Source organism: Coturnix japonica, chromosome 7 (assembly GCF_054131305.1).
Source record: "Coturnix japonica strain WE chromosome 7, WE-NBRP24, whole genome shotgun sequence".
NCBI lineage: Eukaryota > Metazoa > Chordata > Aves > Galliformes > Phasianidae > Coturnix > Coturnix japonica.
The window spans coordinates 15,668,948-15,685,927 of record NC_140669.1 but is presented as its reverse complement, the minus strand read 5'-3'; the positions used below and the strand labels follow the sequence as shown (position 1 = coordinate 15,685,927).

General features: G+C 38.5%; 2 protein-coding genes across 5 annotated transcripts in view; one reads left to right on the top strand and one right to left on the bottom strand.

The window, feature by feature from the left end:
• The window catches only part of GALNT3 (polypeptide N-acetylgalactosaminyltransferase 3), a 245,118-nt gene extending 238,443 nt beyond the window's left edge, over window positions 1-6,675 (top strand). For all 3 annotated transcript variants that reach the window (XM_085552408.1, XM_085552403.1, XM_085552402.1), the window contains 2 exons: window positions 4,712-4,894; window positions 6,314-6,675. The gene's annotated coding sequence lies outside the window, so the exon portion shown is untranslated. The remainder of the gene's footprint in view (window positions 1-4,711; window positions 4,895-6,313) is intronic.
• Window positions 6,639-16,980, bottom strand: part of DPP10 (dipeptidyl peptidase like 10) — a 290,932-nt gene continuing 280,590 nt past the window's right edge. For both annotated transcript variants that reach the window (XM_032445899.2, XM_015868601.3), the window contains exons 20-26: window positions 13,450-13,644; window positions 11,867-11,921; window positions 10,712-10,811; window positions 10,091-10,149; window positions 9,935-10,007; window positions 8,690-8,763; window positions 6,639-7,721 (exon numbers count right to left, since the gene is read on the bottom strand). In XM_032445899.2, coding sequence (XP_032301790.1) covers window positions 7,584-7,721; window positions 8,690-8,763; window positions 9,935-10,007; window positions 10,091-10,149; window positions 10,712-10,811; window positions 11,867-11,921; window positions 13,450-13,644 — 694 coding nt within the window. In that variant the 3' untranslated portion in view covers window positions 6,639-7,583. The remainder of the gene's footprint in view (window positions 7,722-8,689; window positions 8,764-9,934; window positions 10,008-10,090; window positions 10,150-10,711; window positions 10,812-11,866; window positions 11,922-13,449; window positions 13,645-16,980) is intronic.

The window sequence follows — 16,980 nt, the reverse complement described above, 5'->3', positions numbered from 1 at the left end:
ACAGACATGGATTTGTACACCAGATGTCTGGCCACTTGACCTTTTCATCCATGTGTGAACATATGATCTGGAATCTGTTTTTCTAAAATCCAGCATGACTTACTTTCAGTCCTCAGGCTCATGTTCAGTACAGGTATTTCCTCAGAGCAAAAACTTCAAAATAAAAGATACCCTTCCAATTTCACTGCCTCTGCCTGAGCAAGTCCTGTCTTCTACACCGAAATCCCAGAGTTCTCCGGAAAACCAAGACACCGAGCAGGCACATCCAAATACAGCAGACATTATCACATGGAAGCACCAACATCTTTTCATCCAGAGGCATCGCAACACAGTAGCAGAACTGGATCACCAGCTCTTGGCACCTTACTGATCAGCCTCACTGTGTGATCATCCAACCAATTCTAGTTTTATTAATGCATTACTATTAATCCAACAAATGCTAGTTTTATTAATGCATTACTAAGCCAAGTACAACCATCCACTCCATAATTTCCTCTCTAGTAATTTAGGCACAGCACAAATTTGTTACAGAGAAGCAACTGTGGAAAAAACAGCAACTAAATCCTTGTGGTTTTTTTTCTCAGCTCTGTTAATATATTCTGTAGCCATGGCACCTTCAACACCTGTAAATACATTCCTTCACTGTCCAACTGAGTTTATATTTCTCTGCATAGCTTTGAACAGTTACATATGCCAATTCCTATATTATACTACATAATTAGAGATACTTAAAGAGACACTGATAATCTGAGTAACCAGTTTACTTGGATACTCTGAGATGTACCTATCCTCCATTTGGATGTGTTTTTTTATTTTTTTCACTTTATGACATTATTATAATTGCTTAAACCACTTTTGTTGGCTTATTTTCCCCCCTAAATTACCTTGTCGTTTACTACCAGGAATGTTAACACAGTCATTAAATGCCTTGAGCAGCTTCTAGTTTTGCTCTCTGCCCAGTTCCTACAATTCAACAATGTCCAACTACATACATTTTTTTCACATACAACACTTTAAAATACATTCAACCACAATTTTATTATAGCATTAAATTGATGAACTTGCTCTAATAATGTATAAGTAATCAATTTTATGCCTTAACAAAGAAGATGAAAAACAGCCAACCCTCTGTTGAGTGCACTGAGCCGCAATGACATTTGGTAGTCATGCATGGAAACATTTGTACAAGCTTCATTTTAGAAAAGGTGGCAGGTTAATTGGGACAAAATGCAAATGCAGTGCAGCATCCATAATCAGCAGCTACACCAGTTCTATAGAGAAGCTTTTTCTTCAACAGCACTTCCGAAGTGTGCTCTCTTACCTTCCCAGGTGCCATACTCACAACATGGCAGCTGCAGAAGAACAAAGACTGATAGATGCTGAAACATGTCATTTGACAAAGTTAGTTCTGCAGATGGATTTTAAAACCTCTTGGCTAAAAAAGTGGATGCTTATCACTCAATTATTTTTACGTCCTCAAGCTGACTCCATTGCTTATTCATCAAAATTGCAATACTACATGGAGTTACCAGAAGTGGTTGAGATTGCTTTTACTTTCCATCCTTCAAGGTCTGTGAGGCTAAATACGGCACATACTCTGTATCTCTTGCTTCCGGACCCCAGGAAGGCTCAGCCTTTCCCGTATCAAGTCGTGGACATAGATGAGGCCTCACCAATAGGGATCCAAGGACTCTGTATCACTGCAGTGAGAAGGACCTCATGCAGGGCATACACAACCAAACTGCAGGATAACTACCAGGCTCATGAAGGACTGGCAATTCTACAAAACTCCCAAATTAAATTCACAATTTGCACTCCCTGAAGGCATTAAAAACCAATGAAAGTCATGGAATACTAGAATATATGTAAGAGTATTTGCACTCTTTGCACAAATGCACAGGACATCATTACCCTACAAGGCCACCTCAGATTTATGTTTGCTATTAGTATGCACCTCAGTAATGTGCACAGCCCCATTCAAAGTGAGGCACGGCAACACCTGGTGTTTGTGTGAAACCATTCCAGAAGGTTTACAAATTCAATTAAGAAAACACGCAATGAGCTGTGGCAGGGAAGATAAGTGCTATATAGACGGGAAGGCATTACTTATAATGACAAATCCGCTGGCATCACTCAAGTGTCTATGTCTACAGAAGGAGACCAAAAGTGAGAGGAAAACAACCCTTAACAGCAATCTTATTCTTCTACTTTATAGAGATTTCTTAGTGAACTTTGTGGTGCAGTTGCAGTCACACAACCCTGCCTGTTGCATTTTCAATTGCTTTGGCTTGCTTTCACACAGACACCAATCCAGTTAAAATGCAAAACTATTAGGATGTACATAAAGTTGTGATGTATCTTAGAGGCTTGTATAAAACACAGAAAATTTGAAAATGTCGGATTCCATTAAGAATGAATTAAAAAAAAAAAACAACAACAACATACCTGATTAACGCTTAGATATGCCCTCTCAGAGTGCTCAGCCTCTGGCTGGTTCCCAACGCAGGGCAAAGAATCTTGAATCATTAAGGTTGGAAAGATCACTAAGATCACCCAGTCAATTCATGAACCCACTACCACCATAGCACTAACCCAGGCCAACCATTCTTAGTTTTCTTCCCAGCATGGTGAGTGGAAGACTCGCAGATTAAATCACCACAGAGCCAATCAAACGTATCCCTGGACCCACTTCAGCCTTTTCCATCTCTCACACTATCAACAGCCCCAAGAACAGCTGAGAGAACACCTGGGAGGTAACACCCCAAACCCTTCCCTTTAGAGTTCCCTGTTCCCCACAGAGGGGAAGTAAGAGGCAGACTCTCCTTTAAATGCAGCTCTTTTCCTCTCCTCACTTTCCCAAAGAGGCTCTTGGGGTGCTACTCTCCAGGCTGGGTGCTCTTTGCTTTTCCCTGCCCTGTTCCACGCGAAAGGAAACTGACTGTTCACAGAAGACTGATGCTGTCTTCTTGTCAGATGCCGTGTTCTGCAGTTGCATAGCACCAAATGCATTTTGCACAGTCCCACAATTTTAGTTTGCGCTATAATTAACAAATACTCATTGACATACCAAAGGAATGTTACATGTCTTGTTACATGTTATTAAGACAGGGAAGTGTCTCCTCCAAATGCTGCCTGTGAGCCACAGTTTACTTTTTCCACTCAAGGTAGACAGCATCCTGCTCTGTTTCCCTACTGTGATGAGGTCTCTGTGCAGCTCATTCTAATTGGCTGAAGCTCCTGCTCTCCCAGTTTGTTACTGCCGAGCTCTTAGTTTACACTCTGGGCTTCAATGTGTTGTGTTTTTTTTTGGTCAAGAATACACAGTGATTGTCACACAGACTTTCTGAACAGCAATCCTTGCTGCAAAAAAACACAAACTCTGCCTTGCCTCCAGCTCAGAAACAAGTTATTGAACGCAAAGCTGAAGGATAAAACAAAGTGACAACATTTGATATACTCCGACACGTGCTCCTTCTAAGCCTGAAAGTACTGCTTCATTCAATTTTCCACACTACTTTTTCTTTTACCTAGCTTAATTCTGATTACACCACAAATTATCTTGTTGTTTCAGTCATGGTCCTTGGCTTCCCTCAGATAATGTGAATTTCTCATATAATGCTCTACAAAACCCCTTCAAATACACTGCTAGCATTCATTGTCATCGCACTTTCACAAGCAACTCTTATAGAAGCAGATAAGCTCCTCTGTATAATTTCCATTCCAATATATAAAAATAAATCAATCCATTAGCCTAAAAAATGTAATGCTTAGTGTAACTAAAAAGAAAGAAGAGTTAGCTTGACAGTGTAAATAGCCTTAAATGAAGCAATTTGCAATGTCTTGCAGATGAAAATATTTCACAGCAGCTGCCTATTTGAAGCGTGGAATTATATCTAACAATTCCTATTTTATGACAATCGGAAACGTAGGATTCAAATAAAAATTAAACGCAGGACTAAAAGTTCATAAGAAATTATGTAGCTCTTTCATTGTATGTGCCAGGTGAAGAAATAGATCCTTTAGATCAACACTGGGTAAAGGACAGGACTATCCATACCTCCCATCATCCTTAGTCCTCTGGACAACCGCGAAAGGTCAGCATCTAACCTGATGGCTGTACCTTAACCTTAATACGCAAAATACATTCTTCTAATCACTTCCCTTGGGGAAATACCCAAGCATTATCCCAACAGTCACAATCCCTTTGCAGGTTTTATTGATCAGAAACTTTTCTTTTTCCTTTCATTTTTTGGTTTTCTGTGCTCATCAAATCTAAAATTGGGTTGTTGGCACTTTGTGGGATGTTTTAATTAAGGATTGTATGAATGAATGTATCATTCATGTCCTCATGGGGCACAGTCATTGCAAAATCAATTTTGTTGAAGTTGAGTTAGATTTATGAAAAGGTAGGATATTGGATTTCTAAACTAATTACACAGGCAAGACGTCCAGTTACAACTTTAATGGAAAATTTGGATCTCATACACTCATGTGCTTTAAATTTCCTTAATTCTATCCAAAGAGCCCAGCAACTCAACCTAACAGCACCCTGATTTTCTGTTGTCAATTTCCTTTTAGAAAACAGATATTTATTTTACTTACCACTGCAGAATTTTGCAAGCAGGTTTGTAGGAAGCATCTGTGTGGTGGTGAATCACCACCATCTTCAATCCACCTACCTCCTTTCTACCTCTTTCTATTCTTTTCAAAGAACCAGATACCTTGGAAGCTGCCACATCCCATGAGCTCCCAATCGTCAGAAGCACTATTGAAATCATTCAAAGGGAAAAGAAGAGTGACCTTAATAGTGCTGAAGGATGCTTTGCAGCAGATGCACCGATATTCAATACCGGTGAGGTTCTTCCTTCCCCAGAGGCAACAGAACTTACCTGAGGTAAACAAAAAGTGCTCAGAGCACTGCATCTTACCTATGTGTTTTCAGACTGTTCAAAAGGAGCTTGAGTTCAGTTTCTCTGGGCCAGTCCTCTTTATTCCAGTTTCTTCAGTAACATCTAACAGAACTGTAAGGAGGAATACTAGGTCACACCTTACATCTCCTCCATTTTATTACAGGAGCCAATGCTCAGAACTCCAGAGTTTCCATGGAGAATCTTTGGCTTCAGATCAAATACAAGCACTCTTCTGTCTTGAAAAGAACAAATTCTCAACTAAATAAACCCAACTTCACACTTGAAATAAGTGCCAGGACTGAGAGAACAAAGATTATCACCTTCATTTTCAGATATGGGTGTATCTACATATGCCAGAATAGCAAGCAGTTGGTTACAGGAAAGCGTAGTAAATGTTCATCAAACTAATTCATAAATACCTTTGCAAAAATATTAAAATACTGAATTTAAAGTAATATATATATATATTTTTCTCAATAACCTGGAGAATATATTCCATCTGATGTATAGGTACAACTGATTTTGCAGAATAACTTAAGCTTCAATATGACCTACGGTTTTCATAGATTCTGTGAGTCCCAACAGCAGAAAAACAAGAGAAAAATCAAGAACATCAGATAAGCTCTAGCAAGCAGAAAAGAGATTTAGAAAATCACAATCCAGAAGTCTCCATCAATATGAGACAGTAAAAAGTCGTTCCCCTATTAAAAAAAAAACAAACAGGACTTGCAAAACTTCATCTTAAAAAACTCTTTTCTTGTTCTTTCTTTATGGCCTTATGATAATACTCAACATATGTGCCGTGTACAAAGCAAAGTCATGCTATGCGGTGACACCAGGATCCAGACAAGTTGTCCTTGCATATTAAAAACAGTTAAACATTACTAATGAAACAAGAGAAATACTAAACATTAAAAGACAGAGACTTTTCAGGGCACCATAAAACCATACCTTTCAGTCAAATTAATTAGTTGCGCCATAAAAAAATGCTAAGTTGAAGAAAATTATCCAGAAGAAAAAAAAACAAAAAACAAAAACAACAACAACAACAACAAAAACCAAGTAGAAAGCTTCAGGTGATCTCTGTTTTTGTTAAAAAAAAATATATATTTTTTTTTCATTAAATACGCAGAACTTTGCAACTTAAATTCTGTAAGTTATCTTCCAGAAGTTACTTGCTTTCTAATTTCACACACACGCACAAAATGAAAATAGGTAGAAAAGCATCTGGAGCATATCCAGAAAGAAAGGAAATTATGGCTATTCTCATGTATGCTGCATAGCACGTCAGGAGTTTTCACACACCTTCCCAAAGAGACCTCAAATTAAGACAACAAACGTGATTTCAGTGATTGGAAGTAACATTCTGCAAATCCAAACTGGCTGCCTCGTTTATTTCATAGATCCATTTTCTACTGCTGGAACTCACCTTGGGAAATAAACGGATGTATGGGAAGGCTCACCCTCTGAACAGATACAGTTTCACTTGTCAGGATCTTCCTTTGCCTTGAATGGAAAACATTTCACTTCCTTGAGATGTTGCAGAAGCTAGATCTGGATGCAAGAGATGTAATGAGTAGCCCTGCAATAAGAATGTATGGAGTATTCTAGCTATGTGGCCACCTCGAGGAACTTTAGATCTAAGTCTGAGACCAGATGGAAGAAAGGAACATGCACTATACAAAATACTTTTTCATCTGAAGAGTAAATTATTACTCAGTGGCATTATAAGTTGTAAATAAATTTTCTTTATCTGAAACTATAATATTTATGTTTCTAATTTACAGGTGACAAAGTAGCATATACTAAAATCAGAGTGTAACCAGCAAAACTATCAATTACTATAAACAATACCAAAACACAACTCAAATATACTTCAAGGAAACAATGGATACATTTTGGACTGGAAAGGATTTCAACTGTGGATGTTGTTTTAAATACAGCTGTTAATTGTGTCTCAAAAAAAAATTCTTCAATGTTTTCTGCTTAAGGAATCTTGACTATATACATAAAGACCAGGAATACACTACCAAATAATCCCTCAGTGGTTACTAGTGGGTAGTAGTAATAGTAGATGCCGAAATTGGAAAATCATTTTCAATATCAGTGTACGTACTGCAATAGACAATATATCCCTTTGGAGCAGAAACTAGAGAAAATATCGTGCCCTTTATTATCACTGTGGTTTCTTGTGGGTAATAGACAGCAGAAGAATTGCACTTGTCATAACATTACAGTGAAGTGTTAGATTGCAGCTCACCTTTTAAAAATATTAGTGGCCATAATACTTACGATAGGTTGTGCATTATGCAAAGATGAATAAAGATGTGCATTTAAATTAAAAACGAGCAACCACTTACAGAACCAACAGTGAGGCTTAACATAACAAACGTGCACTAACCCTACACTTAAGCAAAACTAAGTCCTTCCAGGAAACTGTAACCAACTGTTGACCTTCCACAAAGGTAAAAGTTTTGTCCCTTGGTAATGTGTCTGGACTTTCTAGTTGAATTCCAGTTTATTAGCTCATTGTCTGTAAATGTGCTGTTCCTCTGTGATATCCTTTAGCTGCCCTTGAGCTTCTGCAGAATCTGCAAACTCACAGTCACTTTTATTTAAGGTTTTATTGAGCCGCAAAGTAAGTCCCCTTCAGTACTACTCAAATAGGCTTCCTTATTCATCCTCTTCAGGTTCCTGTGGTAAAATTGGTGTCTCCTCCTTTAAACAAGCACTAAAAAACCCAAGGATTGTGCTGTAAAGGTGATATTTGCTTTTCTCAGAAGCAATGTTATGACCTTCATCCGGGTAGATCTAGCAGAAGAAAAAGGAGAAGAGCAAATAATTTCACAAAGGCCTTTCAAATACTTACAGCTCTAATTTTCTTACCCCGATCTTTGAAATGTTTTAGATGACAACAGGACAATAACATTAGTTTTATAGCAAAAAATAAAGCTAATAAAACTCAAAGCAAAATACATTCTCTTGGAAATTAGAATGAAAGAGAAAACAACTGCAGTGAGCTCTGCAGAAGTGAACAAATTTATATCCACGGTCCCTATGCTTATACCAGTTCACTTTGCTGCCATTTTCAAAAGTGTCCAGGCACTCAGAACTCACCATCTACAAGGACCAACTGCCTTGTATTTTTAGATACTTCTTAATATCCTAGATTCATACAATTATTAAGGTTGGAACAGACCACTAAGATCCTCAAGTCCAACCCCAACGCACCCCCACTATGCTCACTGACCATGTCTCTCAGTCCCACACATCCACAGTTCTTGAAGACCTCGAGGGATGGTGACTCCATCACCTCCCTGGGCAGCCTGCTCCAGTGCATCACCACTCTTTCTGAGAAGAAGTATTTCCCAATATCCAACATTCTAGGCATTCAGTGAAAAATCATTTTGTTCATATTTTAAATTGTCCTCCCATCTCATTTAAAGCCTGCCATTTTTCTCTCACAGGTGGGTATGGGAAGTTTTATCTCAAATGAGATTCTCCCAAATGAGGTTGAACAAGATTTTGCATATTATGAAAAGTGTGCCTGGACAATAAAGCACTTAGTAGAGGGAAAAGAACTGAGAGGAACAAACCAAGGTTAATGAAGTCCATAATAGCAGTAAAAATCTGGGATGAAACAATGTGCTAGCTGTGAACAGTCACAATACTGATGAAAGATACCAGTGCTGTGGTTTGGAGTGTCCTTCTCTGTAGAAAACACAATTTAAGGTTAAATGTTGATTTGTGTTCACTAGAGGTGCCACAGCTGTACATACCTGCATAGTGTAATTAACTCCGGCTTTTATTAGATGCTTAATTAGTTCAGCTGAATGCTGGAAGTGGACTTTAGCTGCAAGACAACATTTGGATATTATTAGAAAAAATGAGGTCATACAAAAGCTGTTAAATAGCTTTGTCTGAAAACATCTCCAGTCCCTGTCATTGCCAGAACTGAGCGGAATCACCCTCTGCCCAGAAATGCAAAAGCCACACAGCACCTAACAACAGAGCTCTGGAGAAGAAGTTGGGACCTAGGAAAGCTGTGCTGAACTGGCACTGTGCAAGGACTCCCCTTGATTTACACACACTGAGATAGATCAGAGGTGTGTAAAACCATTCTGTTTGAACATCATGACAGTTTATAATTGCGTCAAAGAAAAGCACGCTGGATTTTCTACCGCTTGCACAAGGTTGTTACAGCCCATACTTCTTCAGGTAATGGGCTTCCTGCAACATATCAGCCACTTAATCTTTGTGTAGTGAAAACAGGCAATTTTATTACTGTGTCCTCCCCCTGCAGAGTGCTGTGAGTAGGCTGGGCAGTGTCACTGGATGTGATATTAAGGGCAGCAGTAATCACAGCCACAGTGCTGTACACCCTGTGCTGCTCAGCCAGCCATCAGACTCCCAATTCTATCATTTGTGCTGCATCAAAGAGCATTCTTTAGCTACACATCAGTTAGGAAAGTTCAGAAAAATACACTGTAAGTACATTTTAATCTAGAGCTAAAAAATATCTCTTGATTGATGCATCCTACAATTCCATTTACAGTGCTTAAGTTACTTTGATTTACTTACTGTCTGTCTTAAGCTACTGAAACTACCAGTGCTATTATAAGAAACTCTGTAGCTCTGGCATCGGATGCTTTGGCACTACCTTGTAATTAATTAGCTGAAACTAATTAATGAAACTCCACATTTGGTACCTTGCTTCACCAAATGTACCGACAGCTCCTTCCTCAGCTGCAGAATCTCTATGAATTTAACAACCATTTAAAATGTATGTTTTTCCATTAATAATCCACAGAATAACTCTCACTAGCAAGATAGACCTCCACAAGATTTAAACAAATTACAGCATACAGCACCTAAAAGGTACAAGTATTCAGCAAAGAAGCAATAACTGAAACAGAATATCAAAGATCCTATCAGAGGAGTAATGTAACTCCAAACTGGGTGTTTGCCTCCTCTGCCTGTTAAAATCTCTGACTCCAAATGCAATTGCATCTGTGAATACTTACTGTCAGCTGTCCCATGAACTATTAGCATATTTGCTTCTTTTAAACCATGAAGATTGTGTAATACACTGGATGCCTAGTAAACAAACACACACAGAAGTGTAAGTGTATTCTGAAAGCAAAACTACCATTTTAAGTTACCTGTTCATGGTAACTTACCTGATAGGTATTTTCCTCTTTTGATGGAATACCAAGGTACCTTTCTGAAAAAGCTGACGCTGTGAAAGTAAGAAAAACAAAGAAAAACAACAACCAACAACAATAAACCCTTGTGAACTCATCAAAACTTATTCTATTTTAAAATCCCTCAGCTCTGAGTGAAAAGAAGCTATTTATGGCATAAAGTAGAACACAAGGTGTTCATTTAAAAACCAGAATCCATTAAAACACCAACATGATCTGATCTCCTGCACACCACAGCCCACATTCCATCACCTGTGCCCGATGCTTTACAGACAGAACCCAGTATCCTGTGAGTGAATGACAACGTGCTTGATATCCTAAGGAATTCTACCACTAAATTTAAAAGCTTCATTTTGCATTACAATTGAGACTCAGGCAGATATACGGGTTCTGTGGAAATGGAAAACAGAACCCCTTTGACAAAAATCTATTTGGTGTTACCAAAAATGCATCTGTTTTGTGTTTTGGTAGACTGTCCCCATGTGAGCTCAGCTTTCACTTAAAGTGAGGTGAGACTCAGCTGATATTGCTGCATTATCTTCCAGATGTTATGATGAATTAAAGATATCCCGAAGGTGAAAGGTAGGAATTACTCACCGTATAACTTCATGTCTGTAATTGGTGCCACCACAGCTCCACATTTGAAAAGCCTCTCAGTAGATTTCAGAATCATGGATGCAATGTAGCCACCGTAGCCCTAACAACAGACATACAGTTAATAACAGATCTGAGAATTAGTGGGGGAGGGGAACAACCAAAACAAGCAGCCAGAACCAAAGAAAGCAGGTAAGGCTTTGGGGAACGTGATTGCCTGGGCTATCCTCTCTCTCACAGGAATTTCAGACCAGGAGGCCAAGAGCAGCCCAGCACTGTCCAAATGCAGGCGTAGATTTAAGTCAAGAAAAAAATTTTACGTGGGCAGTAATGCCTATCATGATTCAAAATGTTTAGGAGAACATCAACTTTTCTCTGCCACAGTGCTCTCTACTTTCTCTGTTGTTTAATATTGTGCTTGTAGCTTTTCTGGTAGCTTCAAAGCACAGTTTTTGTCCTAGGACAGCTGTTGCCACATTGTTTATTATTTATAACATATATTCATTAAGAGCTTGGCTTAATTCTCCTAGGAAAGGGTAAATGTCCCTGAATTCAAAGTAGTGCTGAAGCTTATCAAACCCCCAGCTCTTGCTCTTTGCCTGCACACATTTACACCTCTAATTTCTCCTTCTTTCAGAAAACAAATGCAAGTATGCAATCATCAGCAATATTTTGTAGAGGAAAAAAAAATCAATTTAGCCTTTGTCAGATCAGCAGAGCTACATTTACATGTGTGCTCTGTGATAACTGTGGCTTGCCACATCACTGTTAGGAAACTGTTGAATCTTCTATTGAAAATACAGGCAGACAGTAGGATATCTGGATATAAAAGTTGTATTAGAAAGAAACGGTCAATTTAACTGCAGCTCAAAGCGTTTAAGACAGTAAGTGTGTATTAACAATTCCTAATGAAAGCAGAAAGCAATGCTCTCTCCTGCAGGTTCTGGAAAGCAAATACTGCAGGAACATACCTATTCTGAGAAGGTAAAAAACCAACAATATAAATTGTGGTAGTTCATCCCCTACACACACACACACACACTTCTTATAACAACTGGAACTCTTTTTGTAGGAAAAGACATAAATGTAGTTTTTATGAACTGATAATATTCTCTTAAAGAATCACGATGATACACCCCACTGTTTTCTGCACATTACCTTTCCAAATATGCTCAGTCTCTTAGGATCGATGAAAGGCTGTTTCAATAATGATCTGCAAGGAAAGAAAAAAAAAATTGTTTTTACTTTGGTGAATCTACTATATATAGAAAATTATTTGCACTGTGAGAAATTGCCATATTTGTGGATAATGCAGAAGAACAAATTACAGCAATAAAATTGATATTACCCTGGGAAACATGATTTTATTTCAAATTCCATCTCTATATGGCAAACACGTGGTGTTGGACTCACCTCACCTAAATTTAGATACCTGGACTTAAGCACTTGTCTAAATTGCCCACTTATATCTGTTCCTTGGTCAAAAGCATGGAGAGAGTACTCTCAAAGAGCCTTTCTTCCCACTTGCATCAGGCACTTCCCTCAGCCCAGGAGAACTGCCCTCTAGAAATGTCAGGATCATCCACTGTCTAGAGTTTAAATGACATTCTTTGATCAGCTGCCAAGTCTGAAGACAGCTAAAGGAAGGTAAAATTAATACAACTTCCTAAGTCTAGATAATGAATCAAATAATTATCTCATCAAAGCAATTAATGAGCAATGGTGACAGAATAACCTGAAGCCCATATCCACCATTTTGAAGAGACAAAAACAAACTGCAGTACTGGTTAAGAGCACCCTCCAATTTTTCTGTGTAATGCACCCAAAAAAAGGCCTGGTGCCATTTAGATTAACATAGAGTATTTAAACAGAGCTCAGATGTCACAGCACAAGATCTTCTGTGGCCTGCTCCCAACTGCCCTTCTTGCAAAGGTCACTAGGACACTAGCAGGATGAAGTGCTCTGCTCAGCACAACTGATTCTTGACCAATACAAATGTGAAGAGCTCCATTGCCCGGGTCTGTCATGCCATACCTACTCATTTAGTGTTCGAAAGGCTAATACTTTTCAAAGAAAATAAATATCTGTTTTTAAGCCTGCCCCTATCATCCCTTGAGGATCCCTAGAAAATGTTCATCCAGACCTTGATATTAACCTATTAGATTTCTGTACTCTGAGTAGAGATGGTTGTCAAGCTGTGTTTGACTCATCTACAGAGGGAGAGGATTCCTTTCTGTAGCTGGATAGATTTACATCAGTCAAAGGATGACAATTCAAATGAGAAATAAGAAGGCATTTTGCCCAAATTTTCCTCTCGTTTACACCACTGTAACTCAATTTGCATTGTACAATAACTTGAGAATTTGGCAGTGGGAATGAGAGCAGCATCCTATCATATAGATTTAAAATATTACAATACAATAGTTAAACATTATCATTTTTGCTGTGAGAAATCTTCTTAAGGAAAATTCAAATTAGGACAAACAGAAATTAGCTCAGAGGGCATCTTCTCTCCGATGGAGAGCTTTACCAATTAGAAGCACAAACACATAAAGCAAGCATCCCTGATCTTTACCTTGGTTTTTGGAATTATAAGGCTATTATATCAAAATCTGCAACTGTATTAAAAATAAACACTAATGGTAACTAATTGTGCAAACACAGCATTCTGGGCAGTTTCAATTAAAAATGTTTATCAAGATGGAAGCATGGTAATAGAAGAAAAGTTTGCACATACGTACTCTACAGCTGCTATTTGGTCCTTCACTTCCACTGAACCCAAGCATCGGTGGACCTCCTGTAGGATCTTGAGGCCTTGAAATCCACTCCCTCTGCCATCAAACCGAGCTACGATGACATTATCAGAGTTGACAAGCACTGAGTCCCAGTCAATGTGAAATTTATCTGTAACCAACTGGCTGCCTGGAGCTTCATCACTGCAAATACCAACACACCAGACACAAACGGAGACAAGTGACAATGTGATGTGCTTTGCGGTACTTTGATATTTCATTTAACCTAGATGGCAGAGTTCAGTTGGTTATTCAGTCCTGTTGAATTATTGTCCCTTCCACTAATGCCATTCCAGTAGATAGTGCTGCTAACCCTGCAGTAGCAGTAAGCAAAATCATTTCTTGCACTTTATAACCGTTATGCTGTAGTGTTGCTTAGTACCTGAATATATTTTATAGAAAGAACCAGAAAATTAAATCAATGAGTGCTGCTTACAGGTTAAAATGAACACAAAAACCCATACTCTCTAATGGCTAATTCAATCCCGAGAAGGGTCACATACAGTTTGCTACTCAAATTCAAAGCAAGGAATGGATGCAAGCAGGAGTGATAAGTCTATTTTAGGGCCAAAAGAAAAGCATTTTAGAGCAGAAATGGTGGAGAAGAATGGGAGAATGCATTTGCTCCAGGAATAATAAGCAATGAAGTCAAATATACTATTTTCCCTTCAAAGTAAATAAAATGTCAGTTTTTAAAGGGAAGCTTGTCAAGGTTTTCATTTTCCCCACAAGAAAAATTCAGAACAAGAGAACAGGCTGCTATGAAGTTGCACAAAATGCAAAATACTTCTATGAAGACTGCATCTGCCAGCTGGATGCAAATTGAAACATAACTTCTACGTTCAGATTGGACAGTGTCTGCAGGAATATCCTGCCTAAAGTGAAAAACATATTAAGTCAGAATTATTATTTTGCCAAGGAAGCCTTAGCTTAAGGGAGTCATATAAAACTGAGGGGAGGAAAGGAAGTCTCGTATAATAACTACTGTCTTATATTTACAATAGGGTGCTCATTCATTATCTTTTATGATGTTGTTGTGGATAGCACAGATTGCCTTCAAGGTAACTCTTACTAATTAGCAAGAGTATGATGAATACATATGTTCCCAAATTCAGTCAGATTTACCATATAGACGTAACTTCTGTATCATGCACTGAAACATGGATTACTTAGCTATAGATCCATCATTACTTTGTGCATCACTTTTACACGTGGGTTTACAAAAGAAAAGGCAGGGTGTTTTCTGTTTTATTAACCACTTCAGTTGTGATTATAAACAGCTGTGACAGTTGTGAACAACATAGAGCAATCAACTTGGAAACAATGACTGTCAAAAGAGCTCTGCAGAAAGCACAAGCTTCAGAAGTGTATTACCATTACCACTTGTAATAAGGGCAAGAGCAAAACAATTCTTACAATTTATGGTAATGGTACAGAGTGGGGTTTCCAGAAGCTGTCTACATTTGACAATAGTTACACAGTTTCCACCACTATTTCCAAAAGCAACAGCTTCAGATCAGCTGACTTTAAACACATCCAGTGATCCTTTTTGATGGGTTGTTGGACATACTGTTTTTGGAAATAGTTTTCCAGAGGCTGATTTATTTCAAGTCTGACCACATAAGTAGTCTGTGGCAGGCATTTAAATCCATTTACAGTGAGGTACATGTCCAAATTCCCATTAGCATCAAAAGGTCTCTCCACTCCTCAGCTGCTACCATAAAATGATGCTTATTACCTGAGGTTTGACTCTTCTCCACAGAGATACAGCACTTATTCTGTGCATCATTTAGGCACCAATTTTACCCTTAAGTGAGGCTTCTGCAAGGCATTAATTCTTCATGTAAGTTTGGACATCACCTTGAGGGCTCTGTAACAAAGCAGGCTTCTTACTGCAGTGCAGTAATAGGTGTCCAGCCTGATTTGCAAAGTTTGTCCTGGAATTCCAGCTTTCTCAAAGGTTGGTTTTTGTCTTACATTCATCACTACTTCAACCTAATTACAATTAGCATCTACTCAGTGATACCCTATTTACAGGATTATTTCATGACCCCGCTAGCAAGCCTGAAAGAAAGTCCACTCCATTTATGCTTCCAATTGCTTCTTCAAATATAGAAGTCTTCTTCCCACTTGATTATGGATGAACAGAGATACAGTACTACAGAAAATTCAAAGCCAACATCATGCAAAGATGCATCTTCTTTGTCACCCCTTAGGATCACTATCCCTGTCATCTCCAGAGTCAGTCAACAAGAGCAGAATAAACCAAATGAACATGTCGCCTAGCACTGTCTGATTCAGTTTATTCTCCTGTTATGTGATAAGCATTTGCGCTTGCTCTTCCCCCCCCCCCCCCCCTCCCCATCTTTTTTTTTTTTTTTTAATCTTAATTTGAAAAGTTAAGAGCTGCCTCATTTGTGTCTTCAACAGCAACTCAACTACACTTCTGGATTATGAGTCTACTGTGTCATCACTACTGCTGACAACTTGGGCAGACTGCTAAAGCTCACCATTAAGGTGCTATTTAAGCAGACAGAAGCCATCAAGAACATACTAAAGTCATTGACCTTAGGGGTTAACTTAAATCCTTCTTGCAAGGCAGTTACATACCTGTCTGGAAAAAAGGGCAGCTTATACAAGTTCACATACAGCTGAAAAGAGAAGAATCTACTCTTTCAGATTCTGTAACTAAAAGCTTTAATTGAAGTCTCTGTTTATGATAGGATTTACATCCTACAGGGAACAGTACTGTGCTATCAGACTGTTGCTGCTGTACTCTGAGTTCTACTCCTTTCACTCTGCTATTGTGACTGCAGAAAACTTTCTTCCAGGATATGCATCGTTTAAAAGCCAAGTGGCAATATTTAATAACAATTTTAGAAGTTATAGATTTTACCAAGCAGAAGGCAAAACAATTTCCAAAGAAAAGTGGAAAATCACTGATATCATTACTACTTAATTTCCTGCATATCTCTTTCCTCCAGTTTCTTCCAAACAACAGATTTGATGTTACACATGGAAAAGCTACCCTGATAACAAACACTAGAAAGACTACATCTCTGAAGATAAAATCTATCCACAAATATATCTGGACAAATATCACTGACTTTTTCTTATAGTGAAAGCATGTCTTTTGCTATCAGAAAAGGAGGTGAAGTTTTGAAACTCATTCTTCTCTAAGAAAGATTAAATGTGCATTTTATTCATATCATAAGATGTACTTCTGGGAGGGAAGAGACTAAAATGCAGGGGCTGCTGAAGGAGGAAAAATCTTATCAGAACTATTCCCCAAGCCCTTTCTGAGAATGAGATGGAAAGGAAGGGACATAAGAGTATCCACTAAGCCCCGCAGCACTAGGACCAGACTGCAAAGGAAATAGCTGGGGTAAAGCTCAAGCCTGGCCTGCTTTTAGCCTAAAGCTAAATGAATTTTCCCTCTAGGCCATGAGACAGCTCAAAGAAGGGGGAAGAAAATCAAGG